The sequence below is a fragment of the Ovis aries genome, chromosome 13 (assembly GCF_016772045.2).
Source record: "Ovis aries strain OAR_USU_Benz2616 breed Rambouillet chromosome 13, ARS-UI_Ramb_v3.0, whole genome shotgun sequence".
Lineage (NCBI taxonomy): Eukaryota > Metazoa > Chordata > Mammalia > Artiodactyla > Bovidae > Ovis > Ovis aries.
Window position 1 is genome coordinate 1451784 of NC_056066.1, and position 17553 is coordinate 1469336.

The 17553-nt window shown below is 40.0% G+C and overlaps 1 protein-coding gene across 2 annotated transcripts in view; it reads left to right on the forward strand.

Annotated features, from left to right (window-relative positions):
- Nucleotides 1-17553, forward strand: part of PLCB1 (phospholipase C beta 1) — an 857274-nt gene that overhangs the window by 704064 nt on the left and 135657 nt on the right. For both annotated transcript variants that reach the window (XM_042230393.1, XM_060397115.1), the window contains exons 21-25: nucleotides 297-396; nucleotides 1188-1292; nucleotides 2302-2411; nucleotides 14399-14531; nucleotides 16413-16466. In XM_042230393.1, coding sequence (XP_042086327.1) covers nucleotides 297-396; nucleotides 1188-1292; nucleotides 2302-2411; nucleotides 14399-14531; nucleotides 16413-16466 — 502 coding nt within the window. The remainder of the gene's footprint in view (nucleotides 1-296; nucleotides 397-1187; nucleotides 1293-2301; nucleotides 2412-14398; nucleotides 14532-16412; nucleotides 16467-17553) is intronic.

A 17553-nucleotide genomic window follows, 5' to 3' on the forward strand; every position in this document is an offset into this window, starting at 1 on the left:
GTAGAACTTTTGTCATTTCTGCCTTGAGAATGTTCATGCCAAAAGAAAATGGTCTGTTTGTTGAACAGATTCCTCATTTTGAAAAGGTGATAAAACACAGATGAAGCCATATCTCTGGAAATCCTTTTCTTTTTGAAAATCTAAATTATAGAGCAGTAACTTAACTTTTTATCAATTTGCTCAGCAGAAACTTCTACTTGGATTTGGAAAAGTAGGGCCTGTTTGAATATTACCTTTCTAATTCTTTCTGGGAGTCACTCCTTCTTGTAACCATATGTATTCTTAATGTCCTGTAGGTGGTTCTTCCTTCACTAGCCTGTCTGAGGATAGCAGTTTATGAAGAAGGAGGTAAATTTATTGGTCACCGAATCTTGCCAGTACAAGCAATTCGGCCAGGTATGGATAGCATTGTGGGAAACTTTTTATCAGAGTTGTAAAGAAAATCATCACTGCCTTATAAGATTATTAAAGAACAATGTAGGAAGCTATTTGTTGTTTTACTCTGTAAAAAGGATTATAGGATTATATATTTAAACCTGGCAATATTATGTTTTTGTGATGCGCTATGACTACTAGGCCAGTCAACTCTTGCCAGATGTTATGTGTAACAAACTACCTGAAAATTAAAAGGCTTATAAGAGGTGTTTCATCTTCGTGCTCACAGGTCTGTGGAGCAGTAGGGCTTGGTGAGGTTCGGCTGTGCCACTGTGCTTGAGGCTGTGGGCTTCCCACACCTGCTCACTTAGGGGCTCCAGGTGAAGAAGCAGTTGCACTCCCAGGCATCTCACGGCAGCCCCGTGGGATGCACGCTTGTATCTGCAAGTGCGTGTGAAGACTCTGCTTGTACACATCACTAACATCCCATTGGCCAAACAGGCTAACCCCCAAATCAAGAAATCATATACAGGATACAAATTTGGACTGATAATTCAGTCTATGACACATGGTTTCAAATTCTCTCTTGTGGGGAAAAACATGGTTGGAAAGGGAGAAAAAAAAAAAATCAGAGTCAACATTATTTTCCTGTTTGATGAGAAAAATAATACCCTATCACTCAAGAGCATATGATTAAGATGAGGTAGAAGTAAGCTGTTGGTCATCCAGAGTTACCTGGAATAAGTACTCCGATCGAGTAGATGTTTTGCATTATAGGAAACCATGATGCACAGTATCATGTCACCCCCCAGGCTATCACTACATCTGTCTGAGGAATGAGAGGAACCAGCCTCTGATGCTACCAGCCCTCTTTGTCTACATAGAGGTGAAGGACTATGTCCCAGACACATATGCAGGTAAACCACCTAACCTGGAAGGATATCTCCATCTGGGGTCATCCATATTTTTGTGACTCAGTGGAAAGAAAACTGGACTAAACAAAGGCAAGAGAGTGTGACCTCAGAATCACCTCTGTTTGTATGCATGTTTAGAAGTAATTCATCAAACCTTTGTGAATAAATTTTAGTTTAAATCTCAATAAACTATTGAGAATTTTTGTCCATTGGTAATATTATTCTCATGAGTTCAGTACTGTGTAGTATCAGGTAGCTGATATACAGACCTACTATCTAGGTCTGTGCAGTGAATTTGCCTTCAGCCAGTTTTAGAATCCTGACCTTTTCTATGAGTGAAATCGTAAACTATAGAAATTAACTTATGGTGATGTCAGCCTGGAATCACACATTTAAATTCTTGTGGTGCCAAGGTACCTGAGTGGAAGATCCTGGGAAGTGGTGGAGACTATGGCAGTCTTGGAGCGGGTGTCCAATCTGAAGACGACAGCCATAACTCATTCCAGCTAGACAGCATCATGTTCAAATGATACCCATATTGCCAAATCATTGGGTTGTTTCAGCAGTCCATAAAGCAGCCTTTGTTATGGGAAATGTCTCCCCTGTGAATCACCAGTGTGGGAAACAGGACAAATTTATGGGCCGTTTCTGAATTGGATGAAATGCTCAAATAAAACTTAAAAATTTGGAGCGCTGACACATCCTGAGTTGGAGCTTGTCCAGTTTGACTCAGAGATGACCTTTGAGTTCTCTCTTCCTGAGGTTCAGCCAGTGGACTCTTGTCCATTTCCAAAGTGTTGGCTGGATAAGTAGATAGTTATATGGGTATATGGAAAGATGGAAGATGGATGGTGAATCAGGAAATGGATGGACAAGTAGAGAGATGATGAACAAATACATGGATGGATGGGTGATTGGATGGATGGATGGAGGGATGAATGGGTAGACTGACTCATGGTGGATAATCAGTATCTCCAGGACCATCAATCTAAAATGTCTCTTTCCTATTTAGACGTGATTGAAGCTTTGTCAAATCCAATCCGATATGTGAATCTGATGGAGCAGAGAGCTAAACAGCTGGCTGCCTTGACCCTGGAAGATGAAGAAGAAGTGAAGAAAGAGGTGAGAGGGTTGTTCTAGTCTTGTGCGTGGCATGAAGCATGATTTCCAAATCTTGTTGCTAGCTTTTCCTACATAACTTCACCCTCAGGAAAGGAAAAGAGAACACTGGAAAACCACTTTGGTGGAGTTGAGCCTCATCTCCCAAAACATCTAGAAGATACCCTGAATTTTTCATATTTCATTCTCTTTTGGCATTCTGTGGCCACCACCAGCATCGTCTTTTGTGACCACATTAAACAGTAGACATCTTGCTGTTTCAGGGGAAATTTTCTAGATCATTTCCTGCTGATTAAAGGTGAATAAAACATGTAGAAAAGAAGTTGATCATCAAGTCATTTGTTGTTTTCTTTTGTCTTTAAAGTACAGGGTTTTCAAAGCGCTTTTGTGATTTCTTACAGTACCAAAGTTACTTAACACAGTACCTGTTGCGTAGTACAGGCTGCAAAGTGGCAACTATTATTACCGTATATTTCTGTATTATAATATATATTCCCAAAATAATTGGTGTGTTATTCTAAATTAGATGTCATAATGCAAAGAAAGGGCCTAGAAATATTAGAAGTGAAGTTTAAAAATATGAAGCTTCCTCAAAATCCTGGTGAATTTGCCTTGTCATCTGATTGATTTAGTCACTAATCAATGAGTTGAATAAAATTTTTGACGTGCTTAAGAAAAAATATGAAGTTTCCGTGTAGACTGAAATAGAATTTCATGATTATTGGGGATGACATAAACATTACAAATAGTGATAAAAACTAGCTATTTTCATACTTCATTTGAATATTCAGAGGATAGATTCAGGGAAACAGATGAGAAAATTGGAGAATTATCAGTATAGGAAAAAACCTTGAAAATTGTTTGGATGACTTTAATAGCAAGTCCACTCAAGTTGATATTACTAAATCAGCTTTTTCTTATTCCAAAAGAATAAAGAAACCTAGGCTTGTCACAGAAAATTTTTTAAATGGAAATGAGAAATGAAACATCCCAAATACATCACCTTTAATCCAAACACCCAAGCCACACAGGGATAACACTGTACATGCGTGCCCGCGTGCGCGCTAAGTCACTTCAGTCGTGCCTGACTCTCTGCAGCCCCATGGACTGTAGCCCTGCCAGGCTCCTCTGTCCTGCGATTCTCCATACAAGATTACTGGAGTGGGTAGCCACTTCCTCCTCTTAGGGATCTTCCCGACCCAGGGATCGAACCCATGTCTCTTACGTCTCTTGCATTGGCAGGTGGGTTCTTTACCACTAGTGGCACCTGGGACGCCCAGCACTGTACATATAGGGTATACATGCAGCTAGTCTTTTTATGCACAATTAGTACTTTTTCATAGAATGGGATAATATTCACAATCTGTGTTTTAACCTTTTATTTTCACTTAATGCAAACAGTTCCATGTCGTAAAATATTCTATGACATGACTTTTCATAACTTTGTAATCTTCCATTACATAGCTGCACATTATCTTTCTAATCTCTATTATTGGATATTTTGAATACTTTAATATTTTAAATAGATCTTCAGTAAACATCATATAAGTATGTTTTTTAGCACATTATTATTATTTCTTTGTTTATTTTGTATAGAACTTTAGAAGTTTGTGATCTAAGATGTCGAGTTAATTGAACATGAGAGAAAATGAAAGGAAAAAAAGAAAAATATGGTTTTCCCTGGTAGTCCAGTGGTTGAGAATCTGCCTTGCAACGCAGGGGACACAGGTTTTATCTCTGGTCAGAAAACTAAGATCCCACATATCTGAGGAGCAATTAAGCCTGTGTGCCACAACTAGAGAGTCCATGCACTGCAGTGAAAGATCTTTCATGTCACAATGAAGATCCTGCATGTCAAATAAATAAATATTCTTTAAGAAAGAAAGATATCTAATGTCAACATAAAAATTTTTCAGGCTCTTATTTACACTGCAAGCATCATATTCTATAGAACCAATAAATATATTGTCCTGTTTGATGAAATTTAAAGTTAGCCTGGAAAGTTTCATAAATAATATTTTTCTTTGTATGCAGAAAATGGAGTTCTAGGGAAATTTTACACTTCTGGAAAAGTACATCTAACAGTAGACATGAATTACTTCCAACGTTGTGTATTTGACACCTATGCTTAGCATATGTTTCTTTTTCATATGTTAAAAGCCACTTAGCTTTTACTTGTCTGTAAAGCTTTTCCTTGTATACCTGTGGCCAATTCATGTTGTTGCTGTGCTGTGCTTAGTCACTCAGTTGTGTCCAACTTTTTGCAACCCCGTGGACTGTAGCCTGCCAAGCTCCTCTGTGCATGGGGATTCCCCAGGCAAGAATACTGCAGTAGTTTGTTAGGCCCTTCTCCAGGGCATCTTCCCAACCCAGGGATCAAATCCAGGTCTCCCACATTGCAGATAGATTCTTTACTGTCTGAGCCACCAGGGAAGCCCAAGAATACTGGAGTGGGTTGCCTATCCCTTCTCCAGGGATCTTCATGATCCAGGAATCGAACCAGGGTCTCTTGCTTTGCAGGCAGATTCTTTACCAGCTGAGCTACCAGGGAAACCCAGTTCATGTTGATGTATGGCAAAAACCATCACAATATTGTAAAGTAATTATCCTGCAATTAAATAAATTAATTAATTAATTAAAAAAAAACTGAATAAAAAAAACACCACTTAAAAAAAAAGACACCACCAGTTAGGTCTACTGCTTGAATTTGAGCAGTTAGTCTGAGCACTCACTGCTTGGCTGGTCCAGAGAGCGCAGAGAGAGCAAGCATGTCATCCACGCTCTAAGCAGATTTTGCTGGTACCAGCCCAGAGTTCCTTTGCAGGGCTGCTGCAGGGTGGGCTGAAAACAGCTCACAGCCGCACATTTCTCCAGAAGCCTGGCCTAGGCTGATAGGAACTGCCTTGCTTGGGGATGCCTAGCAGATTCTTCTTTCAAGGAGGTGACTGTATCCTGTGACTGTCGCACATAGAATAACAGCCCAGGTCTCTCGCTGCTGGATGGGCACCTTCAATGCTGCAGTTCAAGCTCCCATGCCCCACCCCACCCGCCACGCTATAGGATCAGGCTGAGGCTAGACTCCAGCTGAAACCACTCTGGGTTTATCTTGTTTCCCTGTCTCAGCCTGTTTTCTTTACTTCCCTGCAGTTCTCGCCTGAGAACATCCTCTCAACTTATCACGCAGACAAGAATCCCAAGTACAATTCTGCTAATAAGGAATCCCACAATGCTAAATAGCTGCTGTTTTAGAATTAAAGATTGAATACGCTTTCTGATTTTTTGTTTGTTTGTTTGGGAACTAGAATTTAAATGTTTGACAATAGTTACATCTTTAATTTCAGTGTTTCTTCAAAGATAATAGTGTTTTTTTTCCTTTGTAATGGCCTCTGAAAAGATTAAGACTAGAGATTTCAGTGAATTTCTTGTTTTGCTCATATAAACCCCAATATGAAATTAAAGGCTCTCCGTAGATATCAATGGGTTTCCAAGTTCCGAAACTCTTTTCTATTCTACTGACTTTAACTTAATAACATATTTCATAAAATATAATTCACAGTAAAGATAATTTATGGAGATATAATTAGATTACTATTAAGCCTTCTCTAATTAGAAAACAGGAATCTCTTTAATCAACTGGATGCAGTTTATTTTCTAAAAAAATAGGTATTTAAAGAAAGCATTTTCAGATAAAATTATGTTTTGCTACTATTTCAAAACAATACTTTCTATATCATCGACTTGTACCTAGATATTGGCCATCTTCTCCAAGGAGTGAGCTCTGACTTGAAGAGATTTCAAGACACCACCAATTTCAGCTTATATAATGTAGCAATAGAGGTAAAAGCCTTGTAATGAAACAGAGACCATTTCTCTAATGAGAAAAATGTCACTTTGCAGAGTAGGAGACCTAAGGCCTTTGAGACTGCAGATCTTTTACGTCACTGTCCTTTCAAAGCATATAAAAAAGCTATTTGGATTCCACGTATGTGTGATATCATGTGATTTTCTATTTTTTCTGTCTTACTTAACTAAAAAGTGATACAAATGAACTTATTCACAAAACAGAAATAGACCCACAGAGGTAGAAAACAAACTTATGGTTACCAAACGGAAAGGGAGGCAGGACAAATTAGGAGTTTAGGATTAACAGATACACACAACTATATATAAAATAGATAAACCACACACATAGCAAACAGAACTGTAACACCCTATAATGGAAAAGAATCTGAAATATATATATATATAATTGAATGCTTTACTGTAAACCTGAAACTAACACAACATTGTAAATCAACTATACTTTGATTTTTTGAAAAAATAAAAGCTATTTGTGGAGAGTGTAACAGCAATGGATACAAAAATACAGAAGTAGAATTTTAGGTCAACATTACTTTTGTTTCTCGTCTAAAATGATGGTCATACGGATTTTCAGTAAATGTATACTGTTGGTTACACGCAAATAATATTTGAACATTTTCAGTTTTAGAAATAATTTTAGAAACATTGAATCGCATAAATTTCACATTGAATTGCATAAATTTGACATGGTCCTGTAGAAAATACATTTCTTTTTTCCTTTGAAATGTCGAAACCCTTAACTGACCTCATTTCTAAAGCTCAAGAAGAAAAATTATTTGCCCTTACCATATAATGCTGGGAGAAAAATGGCATTTCACACCTTTGAACACCAGCATGCCCTTTATCTTGTCTTGCAATAATGTAAGTTTGTTTGAACGAGGCCACTGAAAAGAAGTAACTATGGTTTTCTCAAAAGAAAATTCTATCTAGGACATGGCAGACACTGGAGACACTATTTTAGCAGCAAAGACTTTTTTAGTATAATCCTTTTAACTTGGTAGTTATAAAGGTCATTTCTATTTGAAAATGAAAGACATTATTGAACTATAAAATATTCCCAGAATTGTAATAGTCTAATAAATTATCTTCATAAGTAATTGACAAACCAAAAAAGTAGGAAATTTTAAAATTCCCCCATTGCTTTGAACAATAGACATTTGTTTCAGATCATGTGAAAAAAATATACATAGTTACATATATATATAATTCCAGTATATAATTGGAAATTAAGGAATAATTGATTTGAGTTGCTGAATTTATTTTGTCTCTTTTAAAGTCATAAATCAGGATCGTGGGTGAGTAAAGTCGTAGAAAGTTACCTAATCTGAGTCATTACTAAGGCTTTATAATATTTTTAGTTACTTCTCTAAATAAAATGGTATATAAAAATTTTAAAACATAATAAAGAAACAAAAAGTCCTCTCAGTAATCTTGCAGATCAGGTTAACATTTTTGGTGGTCATCATTCTAGCACATTTTCTATGAATGTATAGTATTCCTTTACAAAAGTTCTTAATTAAAGATAAATTTTCCACAGCTCTACCAGTTTAATGTGGTTATTAGAGATGACTAATGAGCTCAGATGGTAAAGTGTCTGCCTACAATGCAGAAGACCTGGGTTCAATCCCTGGGTCGGGAAGATCCTCTGGAGAAGGAAATGGCAACCCACTCTAGTACTCTTGCCTGGAAAATCCCATGGCTGGAGGAGCCTGGTAGGCTGCAGCCCATGGGGTGGCTAAGGACTGAGCAACTTCACTTTCACTTTTCACTTGCATGCATTGGAGAAGGAAATGGCAACCCACTCCAGTGTTCTTGCCTGGAGAATCCCAGGGACGGTGGAGCCTGGTGGGCTGCCCTCTATTCTTTCACTATTCCATCTGACTTTTGATGCATTTAAAAGTAGGCTGCAAATATTAACATACATCATCCCTCAGTGCTTTAGAACACATACATCAGGGTACAGGTTTTAGAAATGTAGGGCAGATACATAATCTAATTTCACTCAGGCAATATAAACTTAAGATACCAATTGTACGGATATTTAAGAAAGCTCTTTGTTAAGGGAAAGGCTGGTTTTGATGTAGCCACTTCCACTGCCTGAATTAGTCCTGAGTGGACTAGATCTCTACATGGTGAAATTATGAGCTTGACCTAAATATTCTGGAGACACTAATGACTTTGCCCTTGCCGTCACCCACCCGGCGTCCGAATGAAGACAGTATTACCCTAACAATGACATGGAAGGCACTGTGTTGTTTTTTTTTTTTTAATTAATTGATTTATTTTAATTGGAGGCTAATTGCTTTTGTATTTTTAGATGACTCAGGCAGAACCCCAACACCGCCAGTAGCCCAGTCACACATCTGGTATTTGGAAAACCTTTTACTTTACCGTAAGAACCTCCTCACCAAATTCCCTAAATCCTAGTTCTCTATTGCTTCATCGACAGACCCAATTTTTAATGCCTGGGACTGAAGTCTTTTTAGCTAACAGTCCACGTAGCCTTTCCTCCTTCTCTAAAACTTGTGAAAATGGTCTTTCTAGTTATATTTCTTGCTGATCCACTTATGTTATGTTTTAAGGTTTTTCTGTTCATATTGGAAATAGGAAGGATAAAAATATTTTTTATAAAATCTTGGCTTTAAAAACATCTACTATTTCATGTTTTTAAAGAAAAAATAGTGTAATGCTTCCACTTGGCCACTGGAGCTGTAACTCATTTTTCTCTACTCACCTAAGCAAAATTTAGTGCAACTGAAATAAACTTCTGAAACTTCTTTCCTTGAAAATTTAATTGATCCCAAGAGTCCTGCCATTAAATTGAGAACATATTTCTAGTTCTTTTGTTGCTATTGTAATTTCCAGTGCAGTGAGAAAGGATTGCAGGTTTATTTCATTCTAACTCATGAAAAAGAAGATTTGGACTGGGGAGAAATAAAGTCACAAGTATTGCCTTCCACTTATGCTTGTGAGTGGAGCAAGGGATCTGGTTTTGGCATTTCATCTCATGTGAATTATTAAACCTTTCAATGATATTAGAAATTATAGTATTGTACTGGGGTCCCCCCCAATTCTTGTGTTTAGCTGCTTTATTTAACTCATTTTTAATACACAAATGATTTTTTAGTGCAACAGAGTAAGCTCTTTGAGAATAATGTTTACATTTATACATCTCTGTATCTCATCAATAGAGTAAGTTACTATTATGGTTGCTTACGTTGCTCTTAACAGAATAGAGGGTGAACTAATGCAGTAGAAAAACCTAGTCTTTAGACTGTAACATATATTCAAACATTAATGCCCCTGTTAACAGTGTGGCTTCCAGCAAGTTACTAATGACTTTTAACAAAATCTTAATAAAGACACTTACTATGACCAACCTAGATAACGTATTCAAAAGCAGAGACATTACTTTGCCGACAAAGGTCCATCTAGTCAAGGCTATGGTTTTCCCAGTGGTCATGTATGGATGCGAGAGTTGGACTGTGAAGAAAGCTGAGCGCCAAAGAATTGATGCTTTTGAACTGTGGTGTTGGAGAAGACTCTTGAGAGTCCCTTGGACTGCAAGGAGATCCAACCAGCCCATTCTAAAGGAGATCAGCCCTGGGTGTTCTTTGGAAGGAATGATGCTAAAGCTGAAACTCCAGTACTTTGGCCACCTCATGCGACGAATTGACTCATTGGAAAAGACTCTGATGCTGGGAGGGATTGGGGGCAGGAGGAAAAGGGGATGACAGAGGATGAGATGGCTGGATGGCATCACCGACTCGATGGATGAGAGTTTGAGTGAACTCCGGGAGTTGGTGATGGACAGGGAGGCCTGGCGTGCTGCAATTCATGGAACCGCAAAGAGTCGGACGCAACTGAGCGACTGAACTGAACTGAACTGAACTGAATGCCCCTGATGGTTTGAGCAAGCTCTGGGAGATGGTGAAGGACAGGGAAGCCTGCGTGCTTCAGCCCACGGGATCGCAGAGTTGGACACGACTGAGCGACTGAACAACTAATCTGCCGTCTGATGGAGCTGAACTGCCTCCCCTGCTGGCTGAGATGAAGCTGGCATGTGTGACAGTGTCTGGCACACGGTGATCTACAGTCGCTTCTACGGTCAGTCTTCATCAGGGAGATACCAATTCAAATCTGTATATACTGCCCTTCGTTGGCAACATATTTTAAGCATCAGTCTGATGCTTATGCCACTATAAATTCTCACTAAGCTTATAATCAGTTTCCAGGAAACCCTAAGAGGTCTCTGACCGGAGTAAGTCTACACAAGCGGCCTCGAGTCCTTAGTGTTCAGTGTTCTGCCCTTTGCTGGCCCCATGAGGAAAGTGGGCGGGGACCGCAGGCAGGTGGCCCCGCCCACTCGGTTTCCAGCCGCCGTGTGGGCCCACAGCTGACTCCGGCGATTGAAATCTGGGCGAGCTCTCTCCTCCGAGCGCAGGGCCCAGGTGCGCAGCTTCTCATCCAAAGGCACTCTGAGGATGAGCTTTGTTTGGCTTCTCGGTGGTTTTAAGATGGGAGACACCTGACAAAAATGCAGTTTTCCAACTTTCCTGGAAGCCCAGGCTGAAAGCAGTCGCTGCTCTAAGCGGCTCCTTCTCCAGGTCTGGGCACAGCCTCGCTTCAGCCTGTGGCATTCCATCTCGTCTGCTTTGCTCATTTCCATCATTTCTATCAACTGCTTGTTACATGCGAGGGGCCCCACGTGACCCTGGGATTATGTATGTGATGCAGCCTGCCCTGCCGGGAGCAGGACCCCCAGACCAAGCGTTTATCCAGAGCTTGCCCCAAATCCAGCTCCAGGCTTTGACCATCTCTTGTTCCTCAGTTGTAACTACAAAATTTTTGTCAGTTATATTTCCTCAACGTTAATCTGCTTTTTTTTTTTTTTTAATCTGTTAATTTTTCAGCTGTGCTGGGTCTTCCTTGTTGCACACGGGCTTTCTCTAGTTGCAAGGGGTGGGGGCTTCGCTTCGTTGTCCTGTATCTGGGACCCACTGCGGTGGCTTCCCCAGAGCACTGGCTCCTGGGCGCGTGAGCTCAGTCATTGCGGTGCACAGGCTTAGTTGCTCCAAGGAATATGATATCTTCCTAGATCAGGGATCCAACCAGTGTCCCTTCCATTGCAAGGTGGATTCTTAAGAGAAAGCCAACATGTATCTGCTTTTTAAAAAATGTCTTTGAATTCATACATTATATCAATTTCTGGAATGTAAGGGCTTTGGACACACCCTTGATAAGCAGAGGTTTCTATTTCCTGCATCTCAACTAGAGTTAATGATTGAACTTGATTTCCCAAGGGCACACATCTCCATGGAATACTTGCAAACTGGATATAGGTGCAATAGCCTTCTGCGTTCATTTTGAATATGCCTCCAGCCTGAGTGCCCCTGACACTCCTCCTAATTGCCAAAAAGCAGCCACACAGGATTGCCTTCATGGAAACCGACTTTCCACCACCTCCATTCTTTGCTCCATCAAAATTGTCCTCCTACCTGTCTTCCTCCAGACGGCTGGTATCAGCCAGCTGTCATACCGGAAAAAATTGTTTATTCCCCACCTGGTTCCAGAAACCTGCCCGGATATAAATGGGTTCCAGATTGCCCATGGAACAGAGCACCTTCTCTCCCTACTTCCCAGGTGGCTGAGCTTGATGACTGGAGACTCCCTACAACTGGGAGGCGGAAGAGTTTCCCTCACAGTATTCAAGCCAGAGGACAAAGCTGGGGGTAACTTTGCTGATGACCCAGTCCTCTTTCCAGCACTCCCTTTACTTCAGCTCTCTTCTGTGCAACGTAAATACACTTTCTCTAGGAATTTTGTGGTCAAACATCTCTGATAGTTCATTCTTCTCAAGTGTCTCCTGCAAACCCAGTGACTACAGGACCAAGGCAGGTAAATCAGCAAGATGGAATTGTGCTAAAGGAGCAGAAACTCCTCTGTTCTCACCCAGATTGAGATTGCAGGTCCAGTGGTGCCCTATATGATTTTTCAAGTGAAGTAGGAAATCCATTTTATTAAGGTAAAATCTCCTTCATTTTAAAATCTGGCAACACTTAGCATTTCCATGCACTCTAGGAACCATAAGCCTTCAGGTTGCAGTCTCTTGCTGAACAAAAAATATGCAATCCCCTCCTGAGCATCATGATTCTAATGAGAATTTTCCTGATGGATGTAACTGAATAACACAAACACACCAGAACTTCCCCATTCGGAGCAGCTGTCTTTCAGAAGCCAGCGTTCTGTATCATGAGTTCCACAGGCCTAGGTTCTTGCCTCCCTGCCCCATCGTCACCACTGACCCCAGCACATCTCTTGCATCTCAGCGTCACAGCTCTGAGCAGAGCAGGCTGTGGTAGGTAAACAGGGATTGTTCACTGAATTAAAATAAGTTTGCCATCCATCACCAAAAGCAGTGTTGGAGCATATTTTAAAGATGCTTTGGGGGACAGATTAAAAGCCACTTGTATGGCAAAAACCATTACAATATTGTAATTAGCCTCCAATTAAAATAAATTTTAAAAAGCCACTTGTTACAATGAGAGTAATTATTTTCATTCTCATCTTACATTTTCTAAAAATGGTATTGTAAGACAACCTGCTTTCTGTAATTACATGTCAAAATATCATAACATTGGGCTCCAAATGACTTCTGGCCATTTCCTAATTATATTTTTAATGATACTACAAAGTAGAGCATTGGGGTAGCCTCATTGTCAGGAAAATCTGCCCTGAACTCAGAAGGTAATTCTGAGAAAAGACTTGTAGAACCCCAGAAAGCACCACTGAGATGGTACATAATTATGGAGGCAACTGTTTTTATGAAGATCAACGTTTATTCATCAAACATTAAATGTTTGCTCTACACAGTGCATAGCAGACTAGCTGCTACAGGGAATGCAGTAGAGATTTCATAGAAAGTGAAAGTGAAGTTGCTCAGTCGTGTCCGACTGTTCGAGACAATGTGGACTGTAGCCTACCAGGCTCCTCCATCCATGGGATTTTCCAGGCAAGAATACTGGAGTGGGTTGCCATTGCCTTCTCCAGGAGATCTTCCCCACCCAGGGATCGAACCCAGGTCTCCTACATTGTAGACAGACCGTCTGAGCCACCAGGGAAGTCTCGAGATTTCATAGGTGTTAATGTATTTGTTACTATTATTCATTAATAGTGTTATACAAGCTTAAATGTTTTGTCTCTTTAACATGCACATATATGCTCTGTTCCAGGAATTATTCTAAGCACTTTATAAATAGTAACTTATTTGATTCTCTAAACAACATTACAGTGTAGATAATATTATAATCCCCAGTACATATTAAGTTGGCCAAAAAGTTTGAGGTTTTTTTGTAAGGTGTTTCAAAAAATGCAAATGAACTTTTTGGCCAGTCCAATACATATCCTCATCAATAAACATGAGAAAAATGAGTGGCAGACAGTTAAGTGACTTGCTCAATATCACACCGTTAATAAGTGGCAGGGCCTTATAGCCTAGATAAGTCTGACTCTAAAATCAATGCTTATTGGTTACTGCTGCATAACAAATAGTCTTCCAATTTAGTGGCTTACAACATCAACTGCTTATTATTGTTCATGAGTCATTTGGTTAGCTGCGCAGTTCTGTTGATCTGGACTAGTCTCAGCTCATCTGAGCTGGACTCACTTAAGTTTCCATGGTCAGCTTGGGGCTGCCTGGTCCAGGATGTCCTTGCCTATGTGACTCAGCTCACCTTCACATGGATTCTCATGCTCCATGACTATAGCAGGAGTCTGAGAAAGAGAAGGAACATTTGCACATGGCTTTTCAATCCATTGCTTCCTTTAAGTTTGCTACTCTTTCATCTGACCAAAGCAAATCACATGCTCAATTCCACTGTCGTGTGGGATGACACCCTCAAGGGCCAGAACACAGGAAGGCACAGATATTGGGACTTTAATACAATTAACCTACCACAGTCATGGTTCAAAACCATGCTGATTTTACCCTGCTTTCCACAGTTTCAAATGTGATATTTCGGAGTCCAAATGAGTTGCGGAAATGGCATCAAATGTAACTTTGTGGGTTTCAGAAGGTAACAAAAGAACAGTAAGAGGTGTGGAAAATGAAAACATGTCTGTTATTTTAGGCTGATCCTGGGGAAGCCCCATCAGAAGCTCCGAGTGAAGCCAGGCCAGCTCCAGCAGAAAATGGGGTGAATCACACGGCGTCCCTGACACCCAAACCGCCCTCCCAGGCTCTGCACAGCCAACCGGCTCCAGGTAAACATTCCGAGGAAAGAGCTGCACTACGCAACCAGCAGCCTCTAGTGGGTCCACGCTAAAAGCGGGCAGCATGACTGAGCTAGCATCATCAGGCGAGGGAGACACAGGGGCTTAGGAGGCAGTCCAGAAGTGTTTGCTGAGGGATGAATAACAGAAGGAAGGAAGGGAGGGCTCGTAAGTCCTCTCTATGAGACTCGTAAGTGCTCATCTAGCTCTGCTGGTAGCTTGTGAAACCAAAACAAAATATCACCCAGATTCCCCATGTCTTTATTTAGTGATGGATGTTGGTCCATCTGCTGGCAGGGTGTGTGAGGGGTTCTTCAAACACCTTATACTTTATGCTTTAGAAGCACCTTCTTGGTTCTGCTTCACTAAATTAAGTCTCTACCAAGAATTCCTTCCCGTCTTTCTCCAACTCACTTTTCACTAATTTTAAGTGCCAACCACGTGCTGAGCGTGCTCAGCCCTTCACATGGATTATCTCATTTCACTCTCAGAGCAGGCCTCTGAGGGCTGATTCCACCATCGTCCCCACAGTACAGATGAATAAACTGCAGGTTTAAATTGCAGAAATAAGTTCCTTCTTGAAGGCCACGTTGCTAATGAAGAGTGAAGGCGAAACTGACACCATTCTCCATGATCCTAAAATTCTTCCCTTTAGCTCCTTGCTCCTACTGAGGCCACTTAAGAAAGGAGACTGTTGAGATTAATAATATTAAGGAGTGACTTAAGTATAAACAAGACGTGATATTTTCAAATGGAAATTTTATGTACCAAACACAAACACTGTGTGTTTCTAGAATATGAATAAGTCATTTAAATAAAGAATAACCTTGTGCTTTTGAGAGTAAGAGAAAACTTAGCATTTTAGCATTTGACTTTTTTAACTGGATATTTTAGAATCATTTGACTTACAGAATCATTTTTAAAATAACACACAATACATTACAAAAATGGATCCCTCTTCTCTGGTGTTAACATCGGTCAGAGTCGGACCAGGAAATTAACATTGGCATAATGCCTTGAATTAAACCATAGACTTTGAACTTCGCCTGCCTTCCACTACTGTCTTTATTGTTCCAGGTTCCAGCTCAGGATCCCACACTGTATTAACTGTCATGTGTCCTTAGCCTCTTTGAATCTGCAACAGTCCCTCAGGCTGTTCATTTTTCCATGCCCTGTGCACTTTTAGAGTACTGGTCCGTTATTCTGCAGACGACCCCTCAATTTGGATTGGCCCAGTGTTTTCTCACGGTGAGATTGGAGGTGTGCGTTTGGGACAGGAATGTCACAGAAGTGAGGCTGTTCCCAGAGCATCATGTCAGGAGCACCTGATGTTGCTGTACCTCATGGTGGGTCCCTTGATTGAGGTGCCACCTGCCTGATTCCTCCACTTAGAGTTGTACTTTTCCCCTTTATAGTTAACAAATATCTTGGGGGAGAGACTTTAAGACCATGAGACTATCCTGTTTCTCCTTAAACTTTTGACCAGTGACTTTGGCACCCAGTAGGTCTTGCCTGCAACTTTGTTCCTGCCCGCTGACCTACCAGTGGTCTTTGTAAAAGACCACTTGTCACTCCTGATTTTGCCAGAAGGTGGCAGTAGCATTGTCAAAACCGAATTTGTTGACAGAGTTTTGATTCAAAGTGGAGAGATGTCCTTTCTGTCTATAAATGGAGCATATAGGTTCACATTTAACTTGTTTGACCCAAAATTACAAAATGAAGACACTTCTTAGAATGTTTTTAGGATAATTGTCTTCAGGAATTTGTAATCTGTAATAAAGAAACTTAGAGACCAGAGCCAAACGTTGTTTTACAGGAAGAAGATAATTTTAAAAGTTATAGGAGGCTATTTATTTTGTCTTTTTATTTTAGGTTCTGTAAAGGCACCTGCCAAAACAGAAGATCTTATTCAGAGTGTTTTAACAGGTAAATACCATCTTCCCCTCTAAGGATTTAGGCACCTGAATATTTCACAGTGTAAGTATTTAGAGGGGAGGAAATTTTACCTTTGAAATATAACATGATTGGTATTTCTTTTCTAAAACCATCTACAGATATATCCTGGTTCAACTCATGTTACATAATGTAATCACAGAGACGTAACCATACTTGGCAGATAGGACCTTGTTGATATAAAAAATAACATACTTTCATATATTTTGGAATCAAGGAATAGTTTCATGTTGGAAATGTGACCCAATGAACAGGAATGCAGTCTTCCTAAAGTACCCACAGTAAAGCATGTTTTAGAAATGCAGAATATGGACTATTTTTGACCATAGAATACACAGTGTTTAAGAATGATGATACGGTTTGGAACTACTTTATAGTCAGTAAGTTTCTTAAACTACTAGGACTAAAATTGGTATGAGCTTTCTTTAATAAAGTGAGCAGTGTGTAGCAGTATGTAGCATGCTGGCCCGATATACAACAGAAATGTACCCCAAAAGCGGAACTACGGGCCAGAAGCCCAAACTGTAAACAACCCAAATATCCATAACCAAGAGCGTGGAGAAATAAATTGTGGTTTAGTGACAGAATAAAATAGGATTCATCTGTAGCTGTAAACTACAATTACACAGAACTACATGGATAAAATTTATAAGCATAGTGTTGGAGAAGGAAGGACAGGCACAAAAGGGCACATTCTTTACGATCCCAGCTACATAAAGTTCAAAAACAGGCAATGGTGATTTGTGTCTTAGAAACAAGGGTTTGGATTCTACATTGAGGGTGGGTGCAAGGGCAGGAGTCACAAAGAGGCCTCTGGGGTCTGATAATATCCTGATTTGGGTCTAAGTGGTGGCTATAGAAGCCTGTTCACTTTGTGAAAATTGAAAGGAATGTGTATGTATGATTTCACCAAAATAAGACATAAAATATGCATCAAAATTATTTTAGTGATGTATGAAAAGAAAACATGTGTTTATAGACTTCATTCCATGAGACACAATACAATGTTCACACATGAAACAAGAGAAAAAAATAAATCAGAGCATGATTGCAATATTAT